Source organism: Cynoglossus semilaevis, chromosome 6 (genome assembly GCF_000523025.1).
Source record: "Cynoglossus semilaevis isolate Cse_v1.0 chromosome 6, Cse_v1.0, whole genome shotgun sequence".
NCBI classification, from domain to species: domain Eukaryota; kingdom Metazoa; phylum Chordata; class Actinopteri; order Pleuronectiformes; family Cynoglossidae; genus Cynoglossus; species Cynoglossus semilaevis.
This window is the reverse complement of record NC_024312.1, coordinates 6,924,350-6,946,897: the sequence shown is the minus strand read 5'-3', so window position 1 is coordinate 6,946,897 and position 22,548 is coordinate 6,924,350. Positions and strand designations below refer to the sequence as shown.

General features: G+C 40.9%; 1 protein-coding gene across 1 annotated transcript; it reads right to left on the bottom strand.

Moving 5' to 3' along the window:
* Positions 1–8,464: 8,464 nt before the first annotated feature.
* On the bottom strand, positions 8,465–21,927 carry LOC103379924 (copine-8-like). The gene is made up of 13 exons (XM_025056054.1): positions 21,777–21,927; positions 21,073–21,177; positions 20,411–20,452; positions 19,542–19,617; positions 18,701–18,757; positions 18,091–18,152; positions 17,790–17,836; positions 17,148–17,329; positions 14,516–14,643; positions 13,235–13,337; positions 10,798–10,855; positions 10,113–10,186; positions 8,465–9,343 (listed from the first exon to the last, which is right to left on the bottom strand). The coding sequence occupies exons 1-13, from the start codon at positions 21,869–21,871 to the stop codon at positions 9,131–9,133; spliced, it is 1,242 nt and encodes a 413-aa protein (XP_024911822.1). The 5' UTR covers positions 21,872–21,927; the 3' UTR covers positions 8,465–9,130.
* Between the last annotated feature and the right edge of the window lie 621 nt (positions 21,928–22,548).

The window sequence follows — 22,548 nt, the reverse complement described above, 5'->3', positions numbered from 1 at the left end:
AAGAGAAGACGTTTTGATACATGTTTCACTGCTGAAGGCTGTGGTGAAAACGTAAAGAGACGCAGGTGAAACCAGGTTAAATAACGAAAGGCGTCCGGTGATTGGAATCTGCTGGACAACAAGTAAGGCGTGGCGGGAGGGAGAGACTAACTTTGTTGTTTGTTCAGATTTAGGAATTGGTGAAAATTCCGATGTACAACCAAATAATTTGTACGGAAACTATTGTATTGCCGTGGAGAGCGGACGAATACGTCATCAAGTGGCGCTGTACATCGGATGTATTGGCTTTCTTTCGTTTGTGTTATTGGGAACTTTTTTGCCCTTCATTCTGGCTCCCAGGCGTAGGTGTGACTCTGTTGATGGTTTTTATCCTAGGTTAAGATGTCACCACTGTGTTAGTGTAAGTGAGTGACAGGTACTAATGTACAGTATGTGAGTCCTATGTAGTATGACATACAGGAAGCCCTGTACTTCATACTGCAGTGCATTTAAATTCACATTTCAGATTTGACACCTAACGGCAGGCTGTCACTTTTATCTTCACACCACCTTCACTCTTAGTGCTGAACAGAACTGAACACCACCTTCACTCTTAGTGCTGAACATCATCATTAACACCATCCAGTTTGGTGGACGTGTAGAGGGCGGAGCAGGAACCTGTTCTCATACTAAAAACAAGACTGGTTCAATACAGACTTCCTCAGACTGTTGTCTGACACAGAAAGGTCAAAGTTGACATCATCATAAACACTGTTCCTTGTGTTTGTGGCAGATGGACACACGCGGGACAATAAAGTGAACACTTAAGTGGTAAATGATTAATGGTCAATTTACTGAATATATCAGGAGGGAGCTCAGCCGTGAAATGCAAAATAAATTGATCTATTTATAGAGTGTCAGGGGGAAGTGGTGCGCAACAGTGTAGTCGGAGGGTTCCGTGCTCATACAGCTTTTTTAGACACATGACAGGAGAGACAAGACGACCCACCCACGCACACACGGACATGATGGGTGCACACATTTGCATGTGAAGCCACTGTTTGTGGGCACATTAAATTTTAAGAGACACGGAGCAGAAAGAGCAATAAATAATTTCCACACTGAGGAAAGTGGAAAGCCTGAGCCCGGCCTCTACGTCTGGTGGGATTATTTGGGAGTGAAAAGAAAGGAAAATGACACATTAAAACCTCTTTTTATTAACTCTGAGAGGAGGAAGGAGACAGAGAGGCAGAGTTTGGCAGCGAGATACGGCAGCTGAGAGCAGCCAGCGGGCTACGAGACAAGCAGCAGGTATTAAGGAGAATAAATTGGCCTCAGACTGGAGTCAAAAACCCCAAGTAATAAAATGTGACTTTTTCTTTGAAAAATGTAAGATCAAAATGAGTTGCTTCTCAAGCACTGAGAAAAAAGATGTGATCTGTTTGGTTCTCTTTCAACAGGATAAATATTATATTTATACTTCAAATAAGGTATATTTAATTACAGTAATAAACAGGAGGAGAACACAAAGTAAGCGAAACAACTACAACCAGGAGTTGAACCAGAGATCTTGCTGTGAGCCTTTACTCACTGGCACAATCAAAGAAAATATTTTTTTAATTTTTAATAAAAGACAAATCTCACAACAGACACTTTGACTTCGGTTGTTACGCTGATCTGGGAACTGATTTTTCCAGTGATTCTCCCAGGAACCTTTTATTTTCTGTAAATTGCTGGAGCAGAAATTAAAATAACCTCAGGTAGATGTCAGTGTTTCACCCCAGTTTTTGTTGTGATTAATTGTTATAACTTTCTGAACTTCTGTGACGTCCTTGTCCTTCAGCCAGTTTACAGTCCCTCGCAATCCTTCTTTCTTGCATACAGGATGCACGTCTCCTAAGGGGGACTTGCCCCCCAATTTGAGAACCACTAACTATCCTCTCTGATGGTCTGAGGATTAAAGATTCTCTAATTCTCAGTCAGGTCTAAAGAAATCTTCCCGTGGCGGTGTGACATTCACACTCTGAGAGGTGATGAAGTCCTACGTCTTTGTGAGACTGGACAGGTTCTGCTGAGCTATATGAGGACACCCAGTGGACGTCAACTAACACGGTTTTTATATTTTAATGCTAAGAGTCAGCTTTTTTTTCTCTCTCCCCCTCTTCCTTTTATGACGTTACTTTTGCACAGTGTCATAAAGATGACACGTCTCCGGGTGAAGAGCAGCTCGTTAGCTTTCCCTCCTTGACGACCGGTTCACTTATTAATCAACGACAAACAGTCCTGTGGGTTATTTAATCATGTCAACGTCAACACTAACATGAGTGTACACTAAAATCAACACTTAAATATTTGATCAAATTCCTGTTGTTGTTTTTTTAGCCTTGACTCGGAGCTGAAGAGTTGTTCCGGTGTCTGCTTCTCCCATCTTGGGATTTTATTTTTTTATGTAAGACTCTAAGAAAAGGCCACAACAGCCCAGAGAGACTTCAGCGCGGTAAAAATAGAACGGCAGGCACAGAATGATGGGAGTTATTTATAGCAGCACTCCCTTCTCCACTTCTAAAAATAGCAGAGCCAACGTCTCAGGCTCCTCCACCACAGTTTCTGGCCAACGTCTCAGGCTCCTCCACCACAGACTGCCTCCAGTTTCTGTAGTGTATTTTTTAAGAGGCCAGGACAGATGCTACGCTATGCACTGCAGCTAGGTGTGTGTGTCTGTGTACAGGATGCAGCCTGTTTTCTAAGGTGTGTGTGTGTGTACATGTGTGTCATTTAGAGTGAACACACTATTCCTTCTCCCTTTTTATCGTGACCTCTTTCAGCATGCAGGCATCTCACAGATGATCAGCTCATAAAGAGGAGCCAGGGAAATAAAAACTGGAAAAAGACGGCAGCTCCGAGACAGGAGTGTCTCCCCGCACAGCTCAAGTGATATTAGATTCATGCTGAGCTCGTTCAAGTCTGCTTTATTGCTTTCGAGTCTCAACACACGATGTAGGAAAAAAAAAAAAGAGCAAAAGGATCCACGATTCCCTAATGATACTGAATATTAAAGAGTCAAGTTTTTGTTCAGGTGAAACAAAGGAATTTCCTCATGAAGATTTATAGAGTGTATATGAGAGGTGGAAATAAATTGGTCTTCAGTACATGGTTCTATTTTTAGCACTTTGATTAGGAAGGAAGAGGAAAGACAGATGAACAGCCAAGACTGAGGGAGAAGAGAAGTGGAGAACCACACGGTGGAACAGTGGTTAGAACACTCGCCTTACAGTAGCGATGTATGTACTTTCTGTAAGTGTACATTTGTAGCTACGAGTGTTTTTAGAATATATTTTATTGGTCTGTTAATTGTTGTTTTTGTTTTTTTAAACCAAAACAAAATCACAATTTCCAGCATTCTTACTGTTAGTTTAAGGGACCAAAAAAAAACATGGTCCTCATAAGGCAGGACTTCATTTCTGCAGCTGGGTCCTAATAGCACCTGTGTGTGCCTCTATCTGGTTTCACTGCACTTGTGGGGACATCATTTTGAAAATGGCCATTATGGGGACACTCTGTCCTGGTGGGGACATTTTGCAGGTCCTCATTAGGTGAGAGAGTATCTTTGAGGTTCAAGATTTGGTCAGGCATAAATAGAGATTAGAGTCAGGGTGAGGATTTAGATTAGGCGTACATTTGTAATCTCTAAGGTTAAGGTAAGGGGCCTGGGAATGCATCGAGTTGGTATTATGTCCTCACAAACCACAAAAAAGGTGTGTAGGTGTGTAGGTGTGTGTGTGTGTTACAGCACCAATTAACGTTTCTGATTATAGCTTGAAGTGGGAGTTGACTTAAATATTAATAACCCAATGTGATGTTAAAAGTCACATACAGAGAAACATGCAGAGCAGATAGAAGTGATCGCTCATTAAAATCTTGGACAGGATTGGAAGAAGGAAGAGATAAAAGTCTACCGGCTGTAATTAGCTCACTGTCACTTGGTTTCAAAGCAGCCCACACTCTTAGCGTGTCAGATCAGTGTTTTTGTTACTATTCTGACAGGCAGGAGGCAAAACAGTTCACCAACATCCATGATGGCCAGTAGTGTCTCCAGAGAAACCAGCAGCAGAAAAGAGGAGCAAGATTAGAAAGAAAACACACCCGAGTGCAGGTGGTCAATGTTATGTATCGACGGATGAGATTAAAACTTGGACTTTAAAAGTTTATTTGCCTTTTTGTGCAAATACAAGAGTCATGCAATACAAAATAAATCACTGGGGTGACATGTAATGTGAAGTGTATAAAGTAGGGGTTAAATAGTTAAATAGTTGAAGTTGTTTATATAAATAAATAATTCATATAAAAGGATGACAGTTTTTGTTGACTCTCTAATTTCTTTGTTGAGGATGAGGTTCTCCAATCACCTTGTTTTTGTTTTTGTTTAATCCTTGAACCAAGTCTAAACGTGTGACTGAGGCCAGGAGAGAAACAAAAATTTCTCCAAAAAAACATCTGAAGGCATTGCACAATTCTAAGACTGATCAGTGAGATATATTTAAGGCAAAACAGTTCAGATAACACACAATACTGTCATATTACAATTTCTTGAAAACCCACTGGTGCATCTCTGGTAGCTCATGCAAAAATCATGCATGCTTTTAAAAAAAAATTAAAAAAATTAAAATATAAAAATAAAAACACATGTGGGGCGGAGGTGGAGGAGGATATTCATCACGAGCATTCAGTTCAACCACGGTGTTTACATCAGAGGGTACAGTAGACCACGTTCATCTTTTACACTACATGTGTGAAGTATACATGGGCGGTCACACGGCCCCGGCATGCTAACACAGGTACTGCACTGGCAGAGTGACACACTGTATGCAGTCATCAGTTCGGGGGAGGCAGCGAGGTGTAAGTCAACTTCATTAGTCATGACTCTCTCTCTTTTTTATTTCCTCCTTCATTGTTGGCCAACGTGTTGGTAATTAGTCCTTCACTGACACTGACGAAGAGGAACAGTGGTTCACTCACTGCAGCTGCACTTTAGAAATACCCAGGGTTACGTGGGCACCGTGTGGAAACAGATTTTTATATTTTATATCTCTCCTGAATAGGGATTGGTGTAGCTTGGATGCTAGTTTAAAATTAAAATTAGGGATATACTAGTACCAGTACCATGTGCTGATCCAGCGACCTGATACCAGGTGATCAAATACAAGTGAACAATGTCAGTAGGGACGAAAAAAGGAGCTACTAATGAGTACTGAGCCTGTTACAGTATCTGCTCTCCTGGCACACTCCTCCGAGCCCAGTGTTTCCCAAACTTTTTTTTTCCTGGGGACCCATATTTTAAAAGTCACAAACCTTGGCAGCCTCCTCCAAAACTCCTGGGAAAATCTTAACCTAGTCTTTGGGAAACAGTGTCCCAGCCTATGGGACATTGGTTCTATCCACTCAGATCATCAACAACACAAACTTCATGTTTATCCCAGTCTACCAACTTACTACCAACTAACTCCTAATTTATACTTTTAGTGAAGCTATTTATCAGCCATTTTTGGCCAACTGTCCGCCTACTGCTGACCAATGACGTAGAATACACTTTTAATAAGGCCAAACGAAGCCTATGATTGTCTTTATACATTTACATCATTTAAATGATCATATGTTTAAAACACATTTCTAACAACACAGTTTGTGTGTCTCGTCCTCACCTGTGAAACCACTGTTCCTCTGAAACAAAACAGGCAAGAAAACCCCCTTTGTTCGTCGTTCCTTTCAGCCTGCCTCGTGTTATATAAGTGCCATGCATGTTTCATACACAAATACATGTACAGTGGGTGCACAGTATATAAGAGTGTGGGCGTGAGATGAAGATGACATCTTGTCTTAATAAATAAATGAAAAAGCTGTGCCTTGTGTTTCAGCAGTCACAGAGTCCCAGCGGCTGGCGTCGAGTCAACCTTTCAGAAACAACTACAGTATATACAGAATATATAATTACATATACTGTACATTTCAATAAAAACAACCCTCCCTCCCGTCCAGTCCCGCCTGATCTGTTCAGTCACGTTGCCCCGGGGTCTAATGTCGGACTCGAGATCAGTGCTACATTGTGCGACTTTCAACGTGTCTCCTCTGCGGTTTCGGATCAACGGACACCGACAACAGAACCCCTTGTGTTTCGATGAGCTTTTCTGGGTCTTTTTTGAGTCTGAAAAGATGCTACGATACGATAGGTCAAATTCGGCTGATAAAAAAAAAAAAATGTTGCTACAAAGTATATATTTGATCAGCGGGTGTACTTTGAAAACATCTTGAAACACAAGGAGCACGTACGACATTATCAAACCCTTTAAAAAAATACAGGCCTGTCGTTCATGATTTAAACATGAATAACCTATGTATTAACATGAATAAGGCCTGTTAGTCATGATTTAAATATGATTACAGGCCTCTGTATAAAATGTCATACAGCAGTAGAGAAGCAGCATCACACTTACAGTATGTTGAGCAGTACACAAAAAGGCAGAGTTTGTACAGTGTATAAATGCTTAAGAAAACTTTACAGGCAGATTAGATTAGATTACAGGTAGGTGTATTCATATAGCTTTAGTTCAGTGACTCGATGGCTTTTTGTGGAGGTGGGAGGGGCTTTTGGAAAATGTTGTTTTCCAGTGTTTTCTGTTGTATGCGATGAATGGATTTATCAAATGCACAGTCAAATGCAATGTATTTACAAATCTACATCGGACTCAAGGGGCGTCTTTACACTGTATGTTGGTGGTAAAAAAGACTTGTGCTTTTCCCTAACTTCATAAAATCCAATTTTTTACGCTCACATTGCCGGGCAATACAGCAAAGTGGTGTTAAAAAGTTTTTACCCTGAAAAGTGGTTAGAAATGATGAAAGTGCAATACATTTTGTTTCTATCTTTAAAGTTATTTTCTTGCTTTTTGACGCCCCCCCCCAAAAAAAAAAACACAAGCCTTCGCTACCAAACACCTGAACAACAACGGCTCTTTAACCGAGGACGACAGACGCACAGTAACATTACTGTCGAGGAAAAATTTCAAACTTCAATTAATGTAACCAATTTTAAAAAACACAAATCTCACCAAAAGTATATGTAATGAAATATATTAATCTTCTAGTCTAAATGACCTCATAATTGACTGATATTTTAGCCTGTTTAGTTGAAGACAGTGTTAATATACTGGCAGGAATTGAAGAAAGACACTCACAAAGATCTATAGCATAATTATGTAATATCTGTGAGGATCGTTATCGTTTTTGTCCAATAATGAAAACCTGATAACACAATGCCTGGGTTTTGCCAACTGATGGCCCTAAAAATAGTTTTGGAGATAAACAGCTGTATATTAAAGTGAAGTGTATTCGGTGAAACTGGTCTACTTGGTTCAGGACCTCCAACAAAGTTAAGAACCACTGGTCTAAGAGTCGCTGCTGGTGCGTTGTTATGTCATCGTTCTTTTTCCTGTTATCTTCACACCTCACATTGAGAACGACTCAGCAGAAACAGTACAGACAATACACAGACCTGTGTTGGTCCACTGTAATGTCACAGTATTAGTCACTGCCTCTGGTGCCATCCAATCATGTGTGACCAGCTCGGTTATTTTTATTGTTAGAGTCAACATAATGACTAAACTCCTAAAGCCGCTGAGCTGCGTTGTTTGTCCCGTGTCCGTCCTCAGTTCAGAGCCCTGTTCTGTTTGGGTTTGATATCGACAGCAAGGGTTTTCTGTGGAAATATGAATGCATTAACACTACTGATTAATATCATTACTGTCTTAAAGTGACTCAACAGAAGCTCAGAGGAAATAGCGTGATCTGTACAGGGGTCGGGGGAGTGGGGGGGGGATGATGGCTGTGGGGTGTGTGTTGTTTAACAGTGTGTTGCTACTGTACCATCAGTGTGTAAGTCACCTGATCTGAGAGAAACCAAAGTGCTGTTTATTCTCTGCCTACAGTTTGGCAAATGTTTGCGTGACTAAAATGAGACTGAAAAAAAAAAAACCCAACACTCACACCAACATTGTTATTTAGTTTTTGGCAATTTCCCCCAGAAAAAGTGAGAGGTAGAGAGATGTGGAAAAAAAAACAGAAAAATGCTACAGTACGATACTACAGTAAATACTGTCCACTGTCATATCAGGAAAATAAAAAGAGAATCACATCACACACACACACACACACACACACACACACACTCACACACAGTTAGGTTCGGTAGTGAAATGTGTGTTTTTGACTTCTGGGCTTGGAGAGCCGTGTTTTCCAGACCCACAGATGGAAATGTTTCTGTAAATGTTGTCTGATACAAGAGTAAGGCTGGTTCGAGTCCCTGCTGCATTTGAGTCGACCCGTCTCCCAGGGAGCACAGCTTCCTTTGAGTCGAGGCAGGTGGACGGAGCAGGAGGTGGGAGCGTGGGACGATATCACAGAGGTGATGAGTTTGTTCTTAATGGAACAGGACAACAGTGCATGCTTCTCTTAAACTAGCACATGCTTCATTTATTTATAAAAACACACTCCGTAAAGAAGACGTGTGGCGGCAGGCTCTACATACTTTTATACAAATTCACAACCTCCAGGTTTTACACCCGAAAAAAAAAAAAAAAAAAAAAAGGTTTTCACATTGATCGGTAAAAAGTTCTTCCTGAAAAATATCCTTCGGTCCTGTTCTGACTCTTGTAAACATTTACATATGAAAGAAAAACAGAACTTTGTTGAGTGACAGAGAGAGGTGAAATAAAAACAGTAAACAGAGGAGAAGTGTGTAAAAACAGGGCCTTCAGAGTTTGGACCCTGTCAGTCTGGCAGCTGCAGAGGTCACTGCTCTGGTCAGTCACTGTGCAGTTAGTCCTGACCTTCACGTCACTGCTGTGACCTGTCTGAAACCACACATCTTTCCGATCAGGGAAAAAAAAAATCCCCCTTTTTCTCATGAGTGGCCCACTCATGGTGATCCGTGTCACCAGTCATGGCCGAACATTCCCGAAAGTGCAACATGAGAGAGTGGGTGAGGTTCACCATGTTCTCAGAAAGCTTCCGTTCAGGAGCAGGAAGAAGAAGACGTAGAAGAAAGACTGTAGAGGGCAGCAGAGTCGGCCCGGCTGAGGTCAGAGCCAGACCCTGGCCTTTAAATTCGACTTACCCTCCTGGTAAGAAGGGGGTGAATGGCCGGTGCAGGACATGGGGTATAGGGAGGCGGCAGTGGCCCCGGTTTGATGCCTCTGGTCCTCATGTAGGACAGGAACTGGTCTGGGATTTCAGCAAGCACTTCTTTAGCCAGACGGGCCATGCTGAGAATGTAGTTTCCTCGTCGGTCAATGTAGTCTCTGAAGGGAACGAACTGGAGAATGTAGGAAAGGAACGAGGAGACAAAGATTAGAGAGATTAAGATTTAAATTAAAGAAGGATAAAATAACAGATATTTTAACCTTTTAACATAGAGGAAAAGGACAAAATTTAGATTCTTCCTCCCATTAAAATATGTCCCATATGTATGAGCTGATTGGCCGAAGACAAACCAACTTGAATAGCCAAAGAAAGCTGGTATGCTAATTTGATGCTAATCCTATCGCCCTAAAACAAACTAGGGAGTGTCTTGCAGCATATGTTTCCTCTGGCAAGCTGGTATGCTAATTTGATGCTAATCTGATATCCTATCGCCATAAAACAAACTAGGGAGTGTCTCGCAGCATATGTTTCCTCAGGATCATTTTTGTGGGAAATGTTTCAAATTATTTTATTATCCATTTTTTGAGGAATCTGACGTAACCCCTCATTTTGTTGTTGTAGGTTTAGACAGCTGGGGGCAACTCCCGTGGTGCCATCAAGTTCAGAACTAGATCCAAAATTATGTTTACAGTCAAATCTTTTTTGTCTTGCTAACTATTGTACTTTTTCCTGCTCTCTCTCTCTCTCTCTCTCTCTCTGTCCTTTTCTTATTTTTCCTTTGATGTCATCCATCCTTAAACCAAATGGCTGAAGATTGTGACCATTTTTCAACATTTTCCTTAGATTGGTGGTTTAAGTGCAGATTGTAAAGCCCGCTGTGATATGACATGATTTTCACACTGGAGCTGAAACTGAAAAGGAAACCCATCCATACTCTGTACCTGAACAATGTCCCTCTCAGCATATCTTCCTTGGGATGAAATCCTCTCCTCATCTCCATCCAGTTCAATCATTTCTGGGGAGGAAAAAAAAATCATCATTCACTTCCTGCCAAGAGAATTCAGCTGCCACAGTCAGGTCATATCATGCATCCAACACAGTTCTGGGGGTTTACTGCTTTATTGCCAACCGTGTGAGAAACAAAATGTGATTCTGTTTGTTTGAAACCTAACAGCGTCCAACTGTGATAATTGTAGAATTTTGTTGACTTTCAGGCTAATTGCTCGTCACCAGCTTGAGCTTGTTTTTACAGAGGACCGCTCTGTAGAGTGTAAACACCAATGTTTTCTTTCAACCACACAAGGGAAGAGGTGAGGAATGTGGCCTTTCATTAAAGAAACAACAGTTCAGGTCTGACAAATAAGAATTTTCATATCTACACTAAGCTGTGATTCAGGGCGAGGAGAAAGAGAGAGAGAGAGAGAGAGAGAGAGAGGTGGGAAGAAGAACGGAGCAGAGAAGAAAAGATGATCTGAACGGGGAAGAGCTGAAGCATGTGGGAGGTGAGATAGAAGGCGGGGGAGTCGGGGGGGAATAAAGGATTAGTGCGTGCAAATAAACACACACACACACCTACACACACGTACACACAGGCATGAATATGCATGTGCTCTTCACTCAGCTTACCGTCAAATTCCGCTGGTCCGACCCCGACTATTATAATTGACATGGGCAGAGCTGCAGCCTACAGAGGACGAAACACAGACAAATTAAATCCTTTCATTATTTTTACCGTTTGCTATTTTATACACAACAACACGCTGTCGGTTTTATATCACCCCGGATTACTAGGTGTAAGCTAGCAGTGCATAGAAAAGAATGGCGGGAGACGAGAAGTGCAATGCCAGTGTTTGGATACACAAGTCCAGGTCTGTCCGGTCTCGTCTCCTGTCCTGGTCTCTCCGCTCCGGTGGATTTCTGAAGTTTCTAACATCGTGCGTCTACAACTTTGTGTAACCCTTTGACAGCATAAAAACGACTGTAATTATGACTCCTGCCCCGAGCTCCTGTTGTGTTTCAAACCAGAATCACAATATTGTTTATTAAGTCATGGCGGAGGAGACAGCGACGTGGAGTCTGAGTGCTGAAGATGAATGGCTTCCCAGTGCTTCATAACTTCCTGTAGTTATTAGACGGACCCTCAAATTGCCTGAGATATGAGGAGCAGAGACCCTCCGCGGGGCCAGTAAATAATTACTTTCAAATCTTACTTTACAATAACATTACATCACATGGGGCGCCTGGGGGCAAACGGGAGGGGGGGGGGGGTTCAATGGGTCCAACTGCAGCAAAAAGAAGTTACACACATAAACGAGGATCACAATAATTACTAGGTGGGGTAATTATAGAACAAGGACGTGCAGAGGGAGGTGGAGGGAGTAACCAGGATGACCCTCAGAGAGAGAGAGAGAGAGAGAGTCACTAAAGGAGAGAGAGAGATGACTGATGGACCGCTCCTCATGTTTCCTCCATTGTATTGTTCATTAGTTTATTACAATTTCCATCATCAGTTTAATCTCTATGTGTCCTCACACACTCATCAGTTGGTTACTGAATAAACAAGTCATAAAATACTTCCAGCTCTGCGATTCATTCACTTCGTACTGGTAGAGGAGGCAGAGGAAGCCGGGGCCAAGTGGAGTTTAGTTTGGACGGGAGTCAATATGTTGCCATCAATTTATCGCAGGATATTCAGGATTTATTGACTGAATCCTTTTGACACGCGTTAGAAAACATTGTCAATTGGTTTCACACTTTTGACACGCGTTAGAAAACATTGTCGGTGAGTGACAGTCAGTAAAGGTTAATAAAACAAGTGCATACTGCACAGTGGCTCGTCTTAAAGGAAAGTTCCTTCTTCATATTCCGATTTCCGGCAGACTTTCTCCTTTAGTCGACTCCGCTCACTTGAAAAACTGTAGCAGGATTTTGTGAGAGAATCTGTTCAGAACGAGTGGATGTTTATAGTTTAAATATCGATGTGTCGATAATGTACCGCAAGATCCAATCTTGACTAATGGGTTCCACAACTAGTTCCTAATCAGTTCCTATTCCTGATTATCATACAGTAGTTTGGTTGTTCTATTCACCTGCTGTGGAGAAAAGGATCTGAGGGAAACGGGCGACTGATTCTACCTTAACTCTCTCCCACAGGAGCGTTTAACTCACACACTGACAAAATGACTGAAAAAGAATAATTCTGTGATTATTGATGACAGCCGGTGATTAAACTAACCTGCCTCCTCCACTGAACAGTTACTCCTCGTTTGTTTCTTCGCTTAAAGCCATTATAATAACAAGCTGTCACAGGACACAAGTGCACCTGGCTTTTAAAGAAAATGGGAGATGCCACAGTGATTGGTTTATTGCATGTTACCCCACCACACACACACACACACACACAAACACACACACTGCCATGGATAAGTAAAATGCTGCGTGCGACCCCTTCGAACAAATTCCAATACAGTGATTGTTGTGTTTGAGATGAAGCGCTGAGGAAATCTAAACCAGTGGTTCCCAACCCCTGGGCCGTGGCACACTAGTGTACCGTGAGAGATCATCAGGTGTGCCCTGGAAAATGATCCTATTTCACTTAATTAGGCTGAAGCTAATATTTATTTATTGCATATAATTTTTCTTTCCTTGCCAATGCATGAAAGGCAGAACTATTAAATACTCTTCAGCTAGGGGGCAGCAGATGGCTATGAAAACTAAACAAAAGATAATCAGAGCTGTTGAAGAAGATCTTTGTGAGTGTCTTTCTTCAATTCCTGCCAGTATATCAGCTGGGATTTTAGTCAATAATGACTCTTATATTTCATTACATCTCCTCTTTGTGAGACGTTTGTTTGGTGGTGTGAGACGTTTGTTTGGTGGCGTGAGACGTTTGTTTGGTGGTGTGAGACATTTGTTTGGTGGTGTGAGACGTTTGTTTGGTGGTGTGCCATGGGGTTCTCCCTGATGATGTACATGTGCTGTGGCTCAAAAGGGTTTGGAAACACTGATCTAAACTCTCCAACAATGAAGTAAAAACAGAAGGAGTTCAAATATAATACCGTACGTTGACTATTGACTCCTTGGTCTGTGCCATGTCTGTGATCACGCCGTCAGAAATGATGAGCAGAATGAAGTACTGTGAACCGTCCGTCACTGCTGAGGCATACCTGTATGAACAGAAGTACATCAGATTAAAAAAAAAAAAAGAATTAAGAACAGTTGGTCTTTTTCATTCTAGATTTGTACTTTCTGACTTTCTGATTCTGTCAACCTATCCATTTTTTTTTATTAATTACCTTAGCATATAATTAATATATGTCCAGCAAATGGTTCTTTTACTGTCTGGGATCAACACTTGGTCCAAAATAAAAGTCAGTTGGGATTAGATTAAACTCGGTCTCATTGTTTTCTTCCTGGGCTTTTTTTCTAAGAAGCATCATGGAGAAGGCTGCTGCACAATGCTGCTATTCTCAGGCTGAGTGGGTGGAATACTCACAGAGAGAGAGAGAGGGAGAGAGAGAGGGTGTGACAGATATAAAAAGCTAGTGAGGAGTAGAACGAGGACGAGGGATTGAATAAAAGCCATGTCCTCAGCGTCTCAGGACCATACAGGGTTTAGTTTGGGTCAGGAAATACTAACTTGCACCTTACAGACGTGATCACCTTTTTTCATTAGCTGTACTTTGGGTAATCTGCTCATTTGTAACTACTATGTGTTTCAGGCGTTTTACTAAGTATTTGTACTACGCAGAATGACGTACACCATATATTTATATACAGTATAACATCCACTTATCATTTGCTATCGTATCACTCTAATACACTGTCGTCCACTTATCATTTGCTATCGTATCACTTTAATATACTGTTGACAAACACATTACATTGTTATATTTGTATAACAAATTGAGACATTTTTTTTTACTTTTTTCCATATTAATTTACATTTATGGATTAAGTTTATACCTAAATGAAAATGAAAAAAAATGAACAGTTGGACAGCTCTGGAATCTCCACTATATATTGCAAGTAGCTTTATGCAAATGCCACCCTGGTCCACTTACTCTGGTCCATAATGAAGGCAGTGTTAGGAAATCTGCACATTCATTTTTAACTCCTTCCATCTACCCGATATATTCTGGTGTATTTATATTCTTTAATCTTGACCATGTTGAATGAGTACGGTCTACACGGTCAGTCTGGACCACAGGTGACCAGAAGACTCTCGAGTCTTGATTTGCAGCAGCGTCCACTTCCTGATGGTGTTGTAGTTGAACGTAACGCTGTGAACGCTGTGCCCTGATTCCTGCCTACATGTTCATTGCTCTGATTATAGTGGACCTACCTGGCCACATGGTTAATAACAGGGGAGAAGTGGGTGGGTCCGTACAGGCGAACAGATTTGAGGCTCTGGTAATAGGCCTCCATCACCCCTTCGATGCCGTTGCAGTAGGGGTTCTGTGGATTACCGTTCTGCACAAAAAAAAAAAAAAAACATTTGAAAAAGGTTGTTGATCAACATAAAAAGAATTTTTTTAAACAGAGATTCATTATTTGTAATAATATTTAGCATAGTACAGAGAAGAACAGAACACAGATTCATTATTTGTAATAATATTTAGCTTAGTACAGAGAAGAACACAGTAAATATAAAAATAAAAAATATATACATATATACACACATATATATAGATACATATATGCATATACATACATATATACATACATATATATGTATATATGTATGTATATATATTTACATATGTATATATTAATCAACACTGTAGTACTCCTAGACGTCCACCAGTGTATTCCACAGGAAGTCATTCCTGTAGGAGGTGATCCTACAGCCTTCGTTATTGTTAGTTTACACCCTCTCCTGTCTTCATCTCTGTTCTTGACTTTAACTGCTCCTGCAGACTGCAGGTGACACAGGTGTTCTCACCCCAGTGGGTACATTCTGTAATCTCTAATGTTCCCATGTTGTTCTGTCACAGACTGACACTAAGTGCAGCAGGACATGGGTTTAAACCTCACAAAAAAATCCTTAATCTATTCCTTTAAAACTGCCTTCTCTAATCAACAGAATTGGACAGAAACTGGAGGACAATACATGTTTTAGGCCTACAGAGTTTTTACAAGCCATAAAGAAAAGTTAGAATAAAATAATATTTGGAAACCACACAGCCCTGAAGGCACAGAACACAAAAAGCATTTGAAAACGTTACATCCCTTTATGGGGGACAAAAAAAGGCTGGTGTGGAATTACTGTAGATTTTATTGGCAAAGGGAAACATGATGGCTGCAATATGCAGGATAACAGAATTACATGCCTACGCTGAGACGCCACAAATGGGACTCCCCAGGGCCAGAGCATCAGCAACACATTCAAATATCATCAAAATGCATTTCCGAGCGTAAGAGGAACCAGAGGCTTGGCAGCCGTTGAGGACGCAAAAGCCAAAGTAATATAAGATATATGACATCTTCGAAGGAAAACGCACACTGTTAAATCCTCGCGTTGCAGCATTTCAGTAAAGATTAGCCCGATGCCAAACATTTCACACCCCAAGTCTGCGATACGGATGGACGGCAGGAGAAACATTAGGATGGAATCAATTCGAGGAAGACGCAATTTGTATGCACCTGAGGTTAGAGCTGGTCTACTTGGAGTTTTTCCACCAACCTCATGTTTTGATGATTCTTTTTTATTTTTATTCCAAGTACCAAAGCTGTTTTCACCTCTGCTGCTTCCAAATCCTTTGAGCAATATTAAAACTGATGACTGCTTGACTAGGTTTAATAAACCCAAGAAGCTGCAGAACATAATACATTATTTAAACTACCAATATGTTCTGGGCTTTCTAATTACCTCGGTGAGAAGAGCATCTTGAGTGACTCTGCTCCACTGGTCGCGAGTACAAAAAAACACACGCGAGACCCCTTTGCTGCGCGTTGTGCATAATTACAGATAATACGGATTCAGCGACGAGCGCCTCCCGCTGAGGCGACGCAGCTGTAGCTCAGTGCCTTCTGAGCTGACTAAGTTAAATCCTTGGTGGTTACATTAACACATATATGCCTGGTCGGTGAGTTTGGTGCCTCCAGGGGGAGCTGCTACTAAACACTGGGTAGCTGTAATGTCTTCAAACGCCTCTGGATCAACATCTGACAGTGACGGAGCAGTGAGAAGATAATGGGCAGCTGAGGAAGCGCCGTGACGCCTCCAAAAGAAATGGTTGGTTAGATACGTCAGGGATTATTACCGGATGTAACTGTATTTCTCTAGCACTCCCAGAAAACAGGTAGGTCTTTTGTTTGTTTTTTCCAGGGCTGGGATTTGAACCAGAAACCCTCCAACTGAAGCTTACCATTCTACATGAAAGGCTGTTGCTGTGCAGTTAAAAGAAAACACCGTGTTAAACAGCACAGCTTGTTGTCAGATTATGCAGAAGTACATGTGAAGACTGTGTTTCGGTGGTCAGTTTTCTATTGTTGTTATATTACATGTGATATTACAGCTACATTTTTTTATTATTACAGTGAGGCCTAGACTGTAACCAAACAGAATAAATACATTTTAAGATAATGTTCTCCCGGCTCCGTGACTAACAGCTTACTTGGCGTTCATTAGTGCACAGGCCCGTTGGCAGTATTTATTCATGTTTTTGGACAGCAGCGTTTACCACCCACTAGTAGACTGTCGCATGTAATTGGTCCAATGTGTATTGGAGTGACTGTGGCAGTGACTGTGTTTGTATTTTCCTCCTCCTTATATTGTTCCAGTTACTTTGTTAAATCAATGTTTTAGAAACAAATGTGTAATTTATAAGAGCTGGGGACGTAACAACACTCCTACTTGTATCGGTCTGAAAAATATTGTATTGGGACAAGCACTTTCCTTTTATGTTCCCTTAAATAAAAATTGTTAACAAGGACGGCCTGGATTACAGAAATGTTTAAAGCTTTCTCCTCACCAGAGCAAACTCGTGGGAGACCCGTCCGTCTGGAGGAAGTTTGGCACCAAAACCCAGAGCAGGAAACATCTTGTCACTGTCATAGTCCTGGATAATCTCTCCTACAGCCCGTAAAGCCATAGCGTAGTCGTTCAGCTGATATGGGCTCATGTAGTGGAGCGAGGTGGGCTGAGATGGGTTGCCTAAAAATCAAGAAATAGAACGACGTGGGTGATTATGGGTTGTTGTTTTTTTTTTACAGTTACAGTAACGTGGAATTTTTAGACATATATACAGTAGAAGCAGGAGCAACATCATTGGTTGACAAAAAAAATCTACTGGTGTCCAGAAGCAGAATAAACAGAAGACTTCTGCTTCTGTGGTGTAACATATTAAAAAAAAAAAAAACATATAGATAAACCCAGCTCATTAAAAACCTAACACCATGCCTTGTTATCAGTTCACAGATGCTACGCTGAGCTCACAGCACTTTAACTTCCCAACACTGTCTCTCTTTCTTCCCTGGCTGATTCACAGGAGGTGGAATAAATGAGTGATAAATAAATGAAGATGGACAGATAAGGAGGCAGAGATCGTGCATTCAATTCAACATGCATGTTTGATGCACAGATAGTGATAGGAGGGAAGATTTAACCCACTCACCATTGGATGCGGTGAAATCGATTGCTACCGTGAAATTAATCTGAGTCCTACGAGAGAAAATAAATGACGTGAAAGTTAGAGTTAAGCCCGACTCATCAATCATGTCAGATTAAACCACAGCATGTTCTGGGGCCTACGGCAGTCGGCCATTAGGCAGCAGTCTGTCTGTACAGGATCTTGGAGCTAACAGATTAGCGTGTTAGCAGTCGAGTTTACAAAACAGAGCCATCACACTGAGGACCGCTGAGACGCTGTGTCATCTTTATTCACTAATGTGTTGATGTTTACAGAGTTAACTCACCCGCCTCTGATGTAATCCAGGAAGGAGAGCTCAGTGTCCACCAGGCAGGACAGGAGCGTGACCTGGCAGCCAGGAAAGAGAAGGAATTTAACATTTTTGAAAGCCTTTCTTTTTTTTTTTAATCTCTGTTTAAATTTGACTTCCTCCCCATGTGAATGTAGACCTAAGGTAGTGAGAACTGATTCTAAAGTTGTGGTACGTGGCCCAGAAGGGGGACGTGAGATTAAAGTTGTTGTTTGAAACAACTCTGAATTAAACCTAAAATTTTAGTATTTTATGTTTCTTCACATTGTACATGCACAAAGAAAAAACATTTGTTTAACATGTTTTGATTAGTGGGTCTGGTCTTTTCAGATCCCCTAGTGGTATATACAGGCATTGTAAGGCGACTTTTGAATTTATTATTTATCTAATCACATTATAAAGACATAAGGACAAAATATTCCAAAATCTTAATACTTATATATATATACTAATATATATATCAGTATTATACTTATACTAATACTTTTTTTACTGAGGCTCCTTTCTTTCTTTTCTTTTCTTTTGTCATCTTCACCCCCAACCCCATTTGACTAAAATGGTAGATATAAATGTGGTGCTGACTCACTGTTCCTGAGTTCAGATACTTTTTCTTCTTCTTTCCCTTCTTCTTTGGATTTAGCACCTGGAGAGAAAACACAACAAGGGAAACTTGAAGGGAAACTCTTTTATCAGTCATTTGCTCTCTGCAGTAGTAGCACTTGTATCACAGCGTGCATTTAGTTTTAATTGGAAAATTAATGTTAAATGCCTCACTCTGAATGAGTTTTTTATAGGACAAATTGGTCATTTGGTTTTATTATGAAGATATGGCTCAGATCCAGTGCAGAGCTTAGTGAATGTGAAGGTAGGAAAAGGGGGAGAGGGGAGGGGGCAGGAGCACTCCCCCTTTCTGCCTCTACACTCCAGTTGTTCACATTATGCTTCATAAGCAGCTTTTCTGACTCTTGACCTTCAGTGATTTATGGTTCAATCGCAGCTGCTGCAGACGTTCTCAGGCCTGAATGAAGTGGACGCAGCGCTAACACAGAGAAACGTTAACCAATCAGAAGAGTCGCATTTTATCCACTGCTGTACTCACCAAACTCTTATCTACTCTTAGGTGTACTGCCAATAATGCAGTATAATCCACCACAGAGTGAAGACAGTAGCTATACTGTCACACACTTCAACAACTGGATGATCTGACTTTTAACACTTAAGTAACTTTTACTTATTGATTTATGAGAATATTTCTTATTGTAATTTCAACTTTTTTAAAATAATTTTGACTTATATTTATGACCTGTTATCTCAGCTGTAAAAAAATGCCTTTAAATTAACATAGAACTTTCATTTATATATATGTTTTTTTTTTTTATGCTGACAGATTCCATCAAATAAAAGGAACTCATATGGTCGTGTGTCACCTCATAGATGTGGAACTGTGACTGGCTCCTGGACATTTCTCTGTAGCTGGTGCTGAACTCGCCGATAAAGTCGTGGCTGTGACAGCAGACAGTAAAGTGTCAAAAAACAAAACAAAAAACACCAGACACAAACACATTTCTGTTTTTTTTTTAAAAACAGTTGTGATGTTGCACCAGACAAACCTGTAAATATATAACGAGGTGAAAAAAAGCACCTGCTGAAGAGCGACTGACTACATTCACCACATACATTCACAGTGTGGGGCTCGTCTTCCTCACAGTACAGGAGGAAATCACGCAGGATCACTAACAAGCTCCTTGGTTACCGGAGGCATGAGCGCAGCCTCTAATTTCATAATTTCACGGAGATAATCAGTGCAGTTTGAATCAGGGTCAGGAATTAATGAGAGCTCAGGGCAAAATGTCCTTGAACTGCCAGTTGAATTCCCAATAAAGGGCACAGACTGTGGCCCCAGAGTACTGGGACTTCAAAGACATGAAAAGATGAACAGCATCTTTGTCCCCACGTGTGCAGTCACCTGCTCCACAGGCTTCTCTGAGTCTTCTCTGTTTCAATTATTAATGTAGACCTAAAGCAGTTAAGAGATTTTAAAGTTGTGGTACGTGGCCCAAAGGTGGGCCGTGGGATTAAAATCTGGATTAAACCAAGAATTTTACAGCACAATTATTTTGTTCATCTCCGTGTTTACAACGATGTACTTTAACATTTGTTTCAGATGTTATGATCAGTAATGATAATCACAGATGTTATTATTGTAGCTCTAACTCCTCCCCTGGTTTAGCCCCATACAGACGACTCATCCTTCAACACAGGATGTCAATAACAGTGATCGGCAAGGATTCCTCACCCTCCATCTCTGTCCCAGTCGTATACCTCCACCTTAATGCTCCTGCGGGGAAACACAGGCACAGAAAGAGAAAAAATGGAAAGGGAAATTGTAGTTTAAAATTCAAGGAGAATCGAGTTCTACTAAAAAAGAAAACTGGTTCATGGACAGCTGATACACTCTATGAATACGTTGATTTGTTAAGTACTCCAAATAGTGTACAATCAGTAACAAGATGACTTTTTAATTGTCAAAAAAAAACTGCCTCAGAAGAAGACCTGTTCTTTTAAATAAGAACTCTGTGTTCATGTTTGTCTTGTACTTTTCTCTAAATGGGGCTGTAGTTAAAAAAAACAATTATGTTCAATTAAAAAAAAAAATTTAAATGAACTGAATTAACAATGAAATGTTGACTGAAACTCAAAAGTACACAGTACTTTAGTAGTTTTTTTTTTAATTCCGAAGACAAAACCCATAACATCTATCTATTTCACAGTCTGATTTAAAAGAGATTTTAACGCCTGAGTGAAATTTTTATTTTTTTTTATTTATTTTTTTTGCGGTGAATATTTATCACCTAAAACTCTGTCTTAACATACTTCCGGATCCGTGTGAGAATATTTTATCACCCGAACTGTCGATATCTTGAGGAAAGAAACGTTCCGTGAAGTTGCTCACCGTACCTGTCATAGTCTCCGTTACACAGCGCCCTGACTGGAATCTTAAACGCCTGCCACACCGGATCCAGAGTGTTCTTCACCACCTCTGTTTTGTGGCAGATGGTGTACCTGAAAGACAAACCACTGTTAACACATTACAAAAACTAACCCGGAGTTAAATCGACTCGCTGCTCTCCGTTATCAAGGGGGAAAAGTTTTGTCGGGGACCATTCACGGACTTTCCTCAAAGGCTGTAGTAACTGGCTGTAACCAGCGCAGCTCGTCCTGCTGTTACGGCCCGGGGCTAAACATTTAAGCTGCATCAGTAAATACACAGCTGCACAAAGAGAGAATGTGTTAAGTGCAAGATGCTGACACTGACTGAACAAAAGCGTCTGCGGGGCAGAGAAAGTGTGACCTCCACGTACGGTTCTCACTTAACTCCATCCCATCCTTTCTCTTATTTCCCTCCCTCTCTTATTCTCCTTTTTGTCAGCACTGTCTTGTTTGCTCTGCTCATCTCAGCTCCTGCTGACGACGCCGTGGCTTAGGTTCCGTACGGCTTCACAGCACTGAGCATTACGTAAGATCACATTGGCAGTTCAGAGCCTATATGCTTTGTATGGAGGGCTTTTTGGAGCATAAACTAAGCGACGCAGCCTCTGTTCATCACTTTACTTCCATCTGAAATTGCAGCTAAGGTTGTGGAAGCGTGCGCGTCAACTCACGATCCGTCCTCGTTACTGCGGTAAAAAACCAGGAATGGATCGGATTTTCCGAAGAAGTCCTTCTTGTCCAGTTTGTTCCCACAAAACTGAAGCATCACTGACTCCTGAAAAAAAAAACATCAGGAAGATATGAGATGATTGTTGAAATTGGTCTAAAGTGGTTCAAACACAAAGACAAAAAAGTTCCAATTTATTACTTATTTATGAGTAGCTGTACATTAAACAGGATTATTTAGACATTTACATTTATAATACGATGTTGTGGTTCTTGTAGCTGCCGGTTTAGTCACGCTGTTTGAGAAAGAAGACATTCTAATATCTACTTCTAACATCCAGTGGTAATCACTACGATCCACAACTTTTAATTTCTAATAATACTTTTGTCTGAGAACTTTTTGAATGACTCCTGTGTCCAAGTCAAATAGCTCCAACATTTGGGCCATTTCAGTCGGGGATGGGAGTTAGTGTGAGGGTACGAGAAAGTTCACACTCATCACTATGGAAAATGTAGGACACAAAAAGTTCCAGAAGAATCAGAGACGCCACAAAGTCCCAGAGGAGGAAGGAAACTAAAGTCTTACTCTGCAGTTGCTCAGCTCTTCTGCTCTCACTATGACTGTTCCACATTTCTTCCCTGGAATCCCGCTGAAGAGACAGAGAGAGACAGAGAGAGAGAGAGGAAGAAATTAACGAATAAGAAATTAAATATTAATTAATGGAAATATTAAAAGAAAATGAAATAATTGGACAGCAAATTGATGTGAAGCAGTGA

What these genes read in the sequence shown, in the direction of transcription:
- LOC103379924 (XM_025056054.1), bottom strand. Translation starts at nt 21,871, where the DNA reads ATGCTTCAGTTTTGTGGGAACAAACTGGACAAGAAGGACTTCTTCGGA. An exon ending in CGCAGTAACGAGGACGGATC is followed by an intron (nt 21,178 to 21,776) that starts GTGAGTTGACGC and finishes TTTGTCTTTCAG; the next exon opens with GTACACCATCTGCCACAAAA. An exon ending in GACTGGGACAGAGATGGAGG is followed by an intron (nt 19,618 to 20,410) that starts GTGAGGAATCCT and finishes CTGCTGTCACAG; the next exon opens with CCACGACTTTATCGGCGAGT.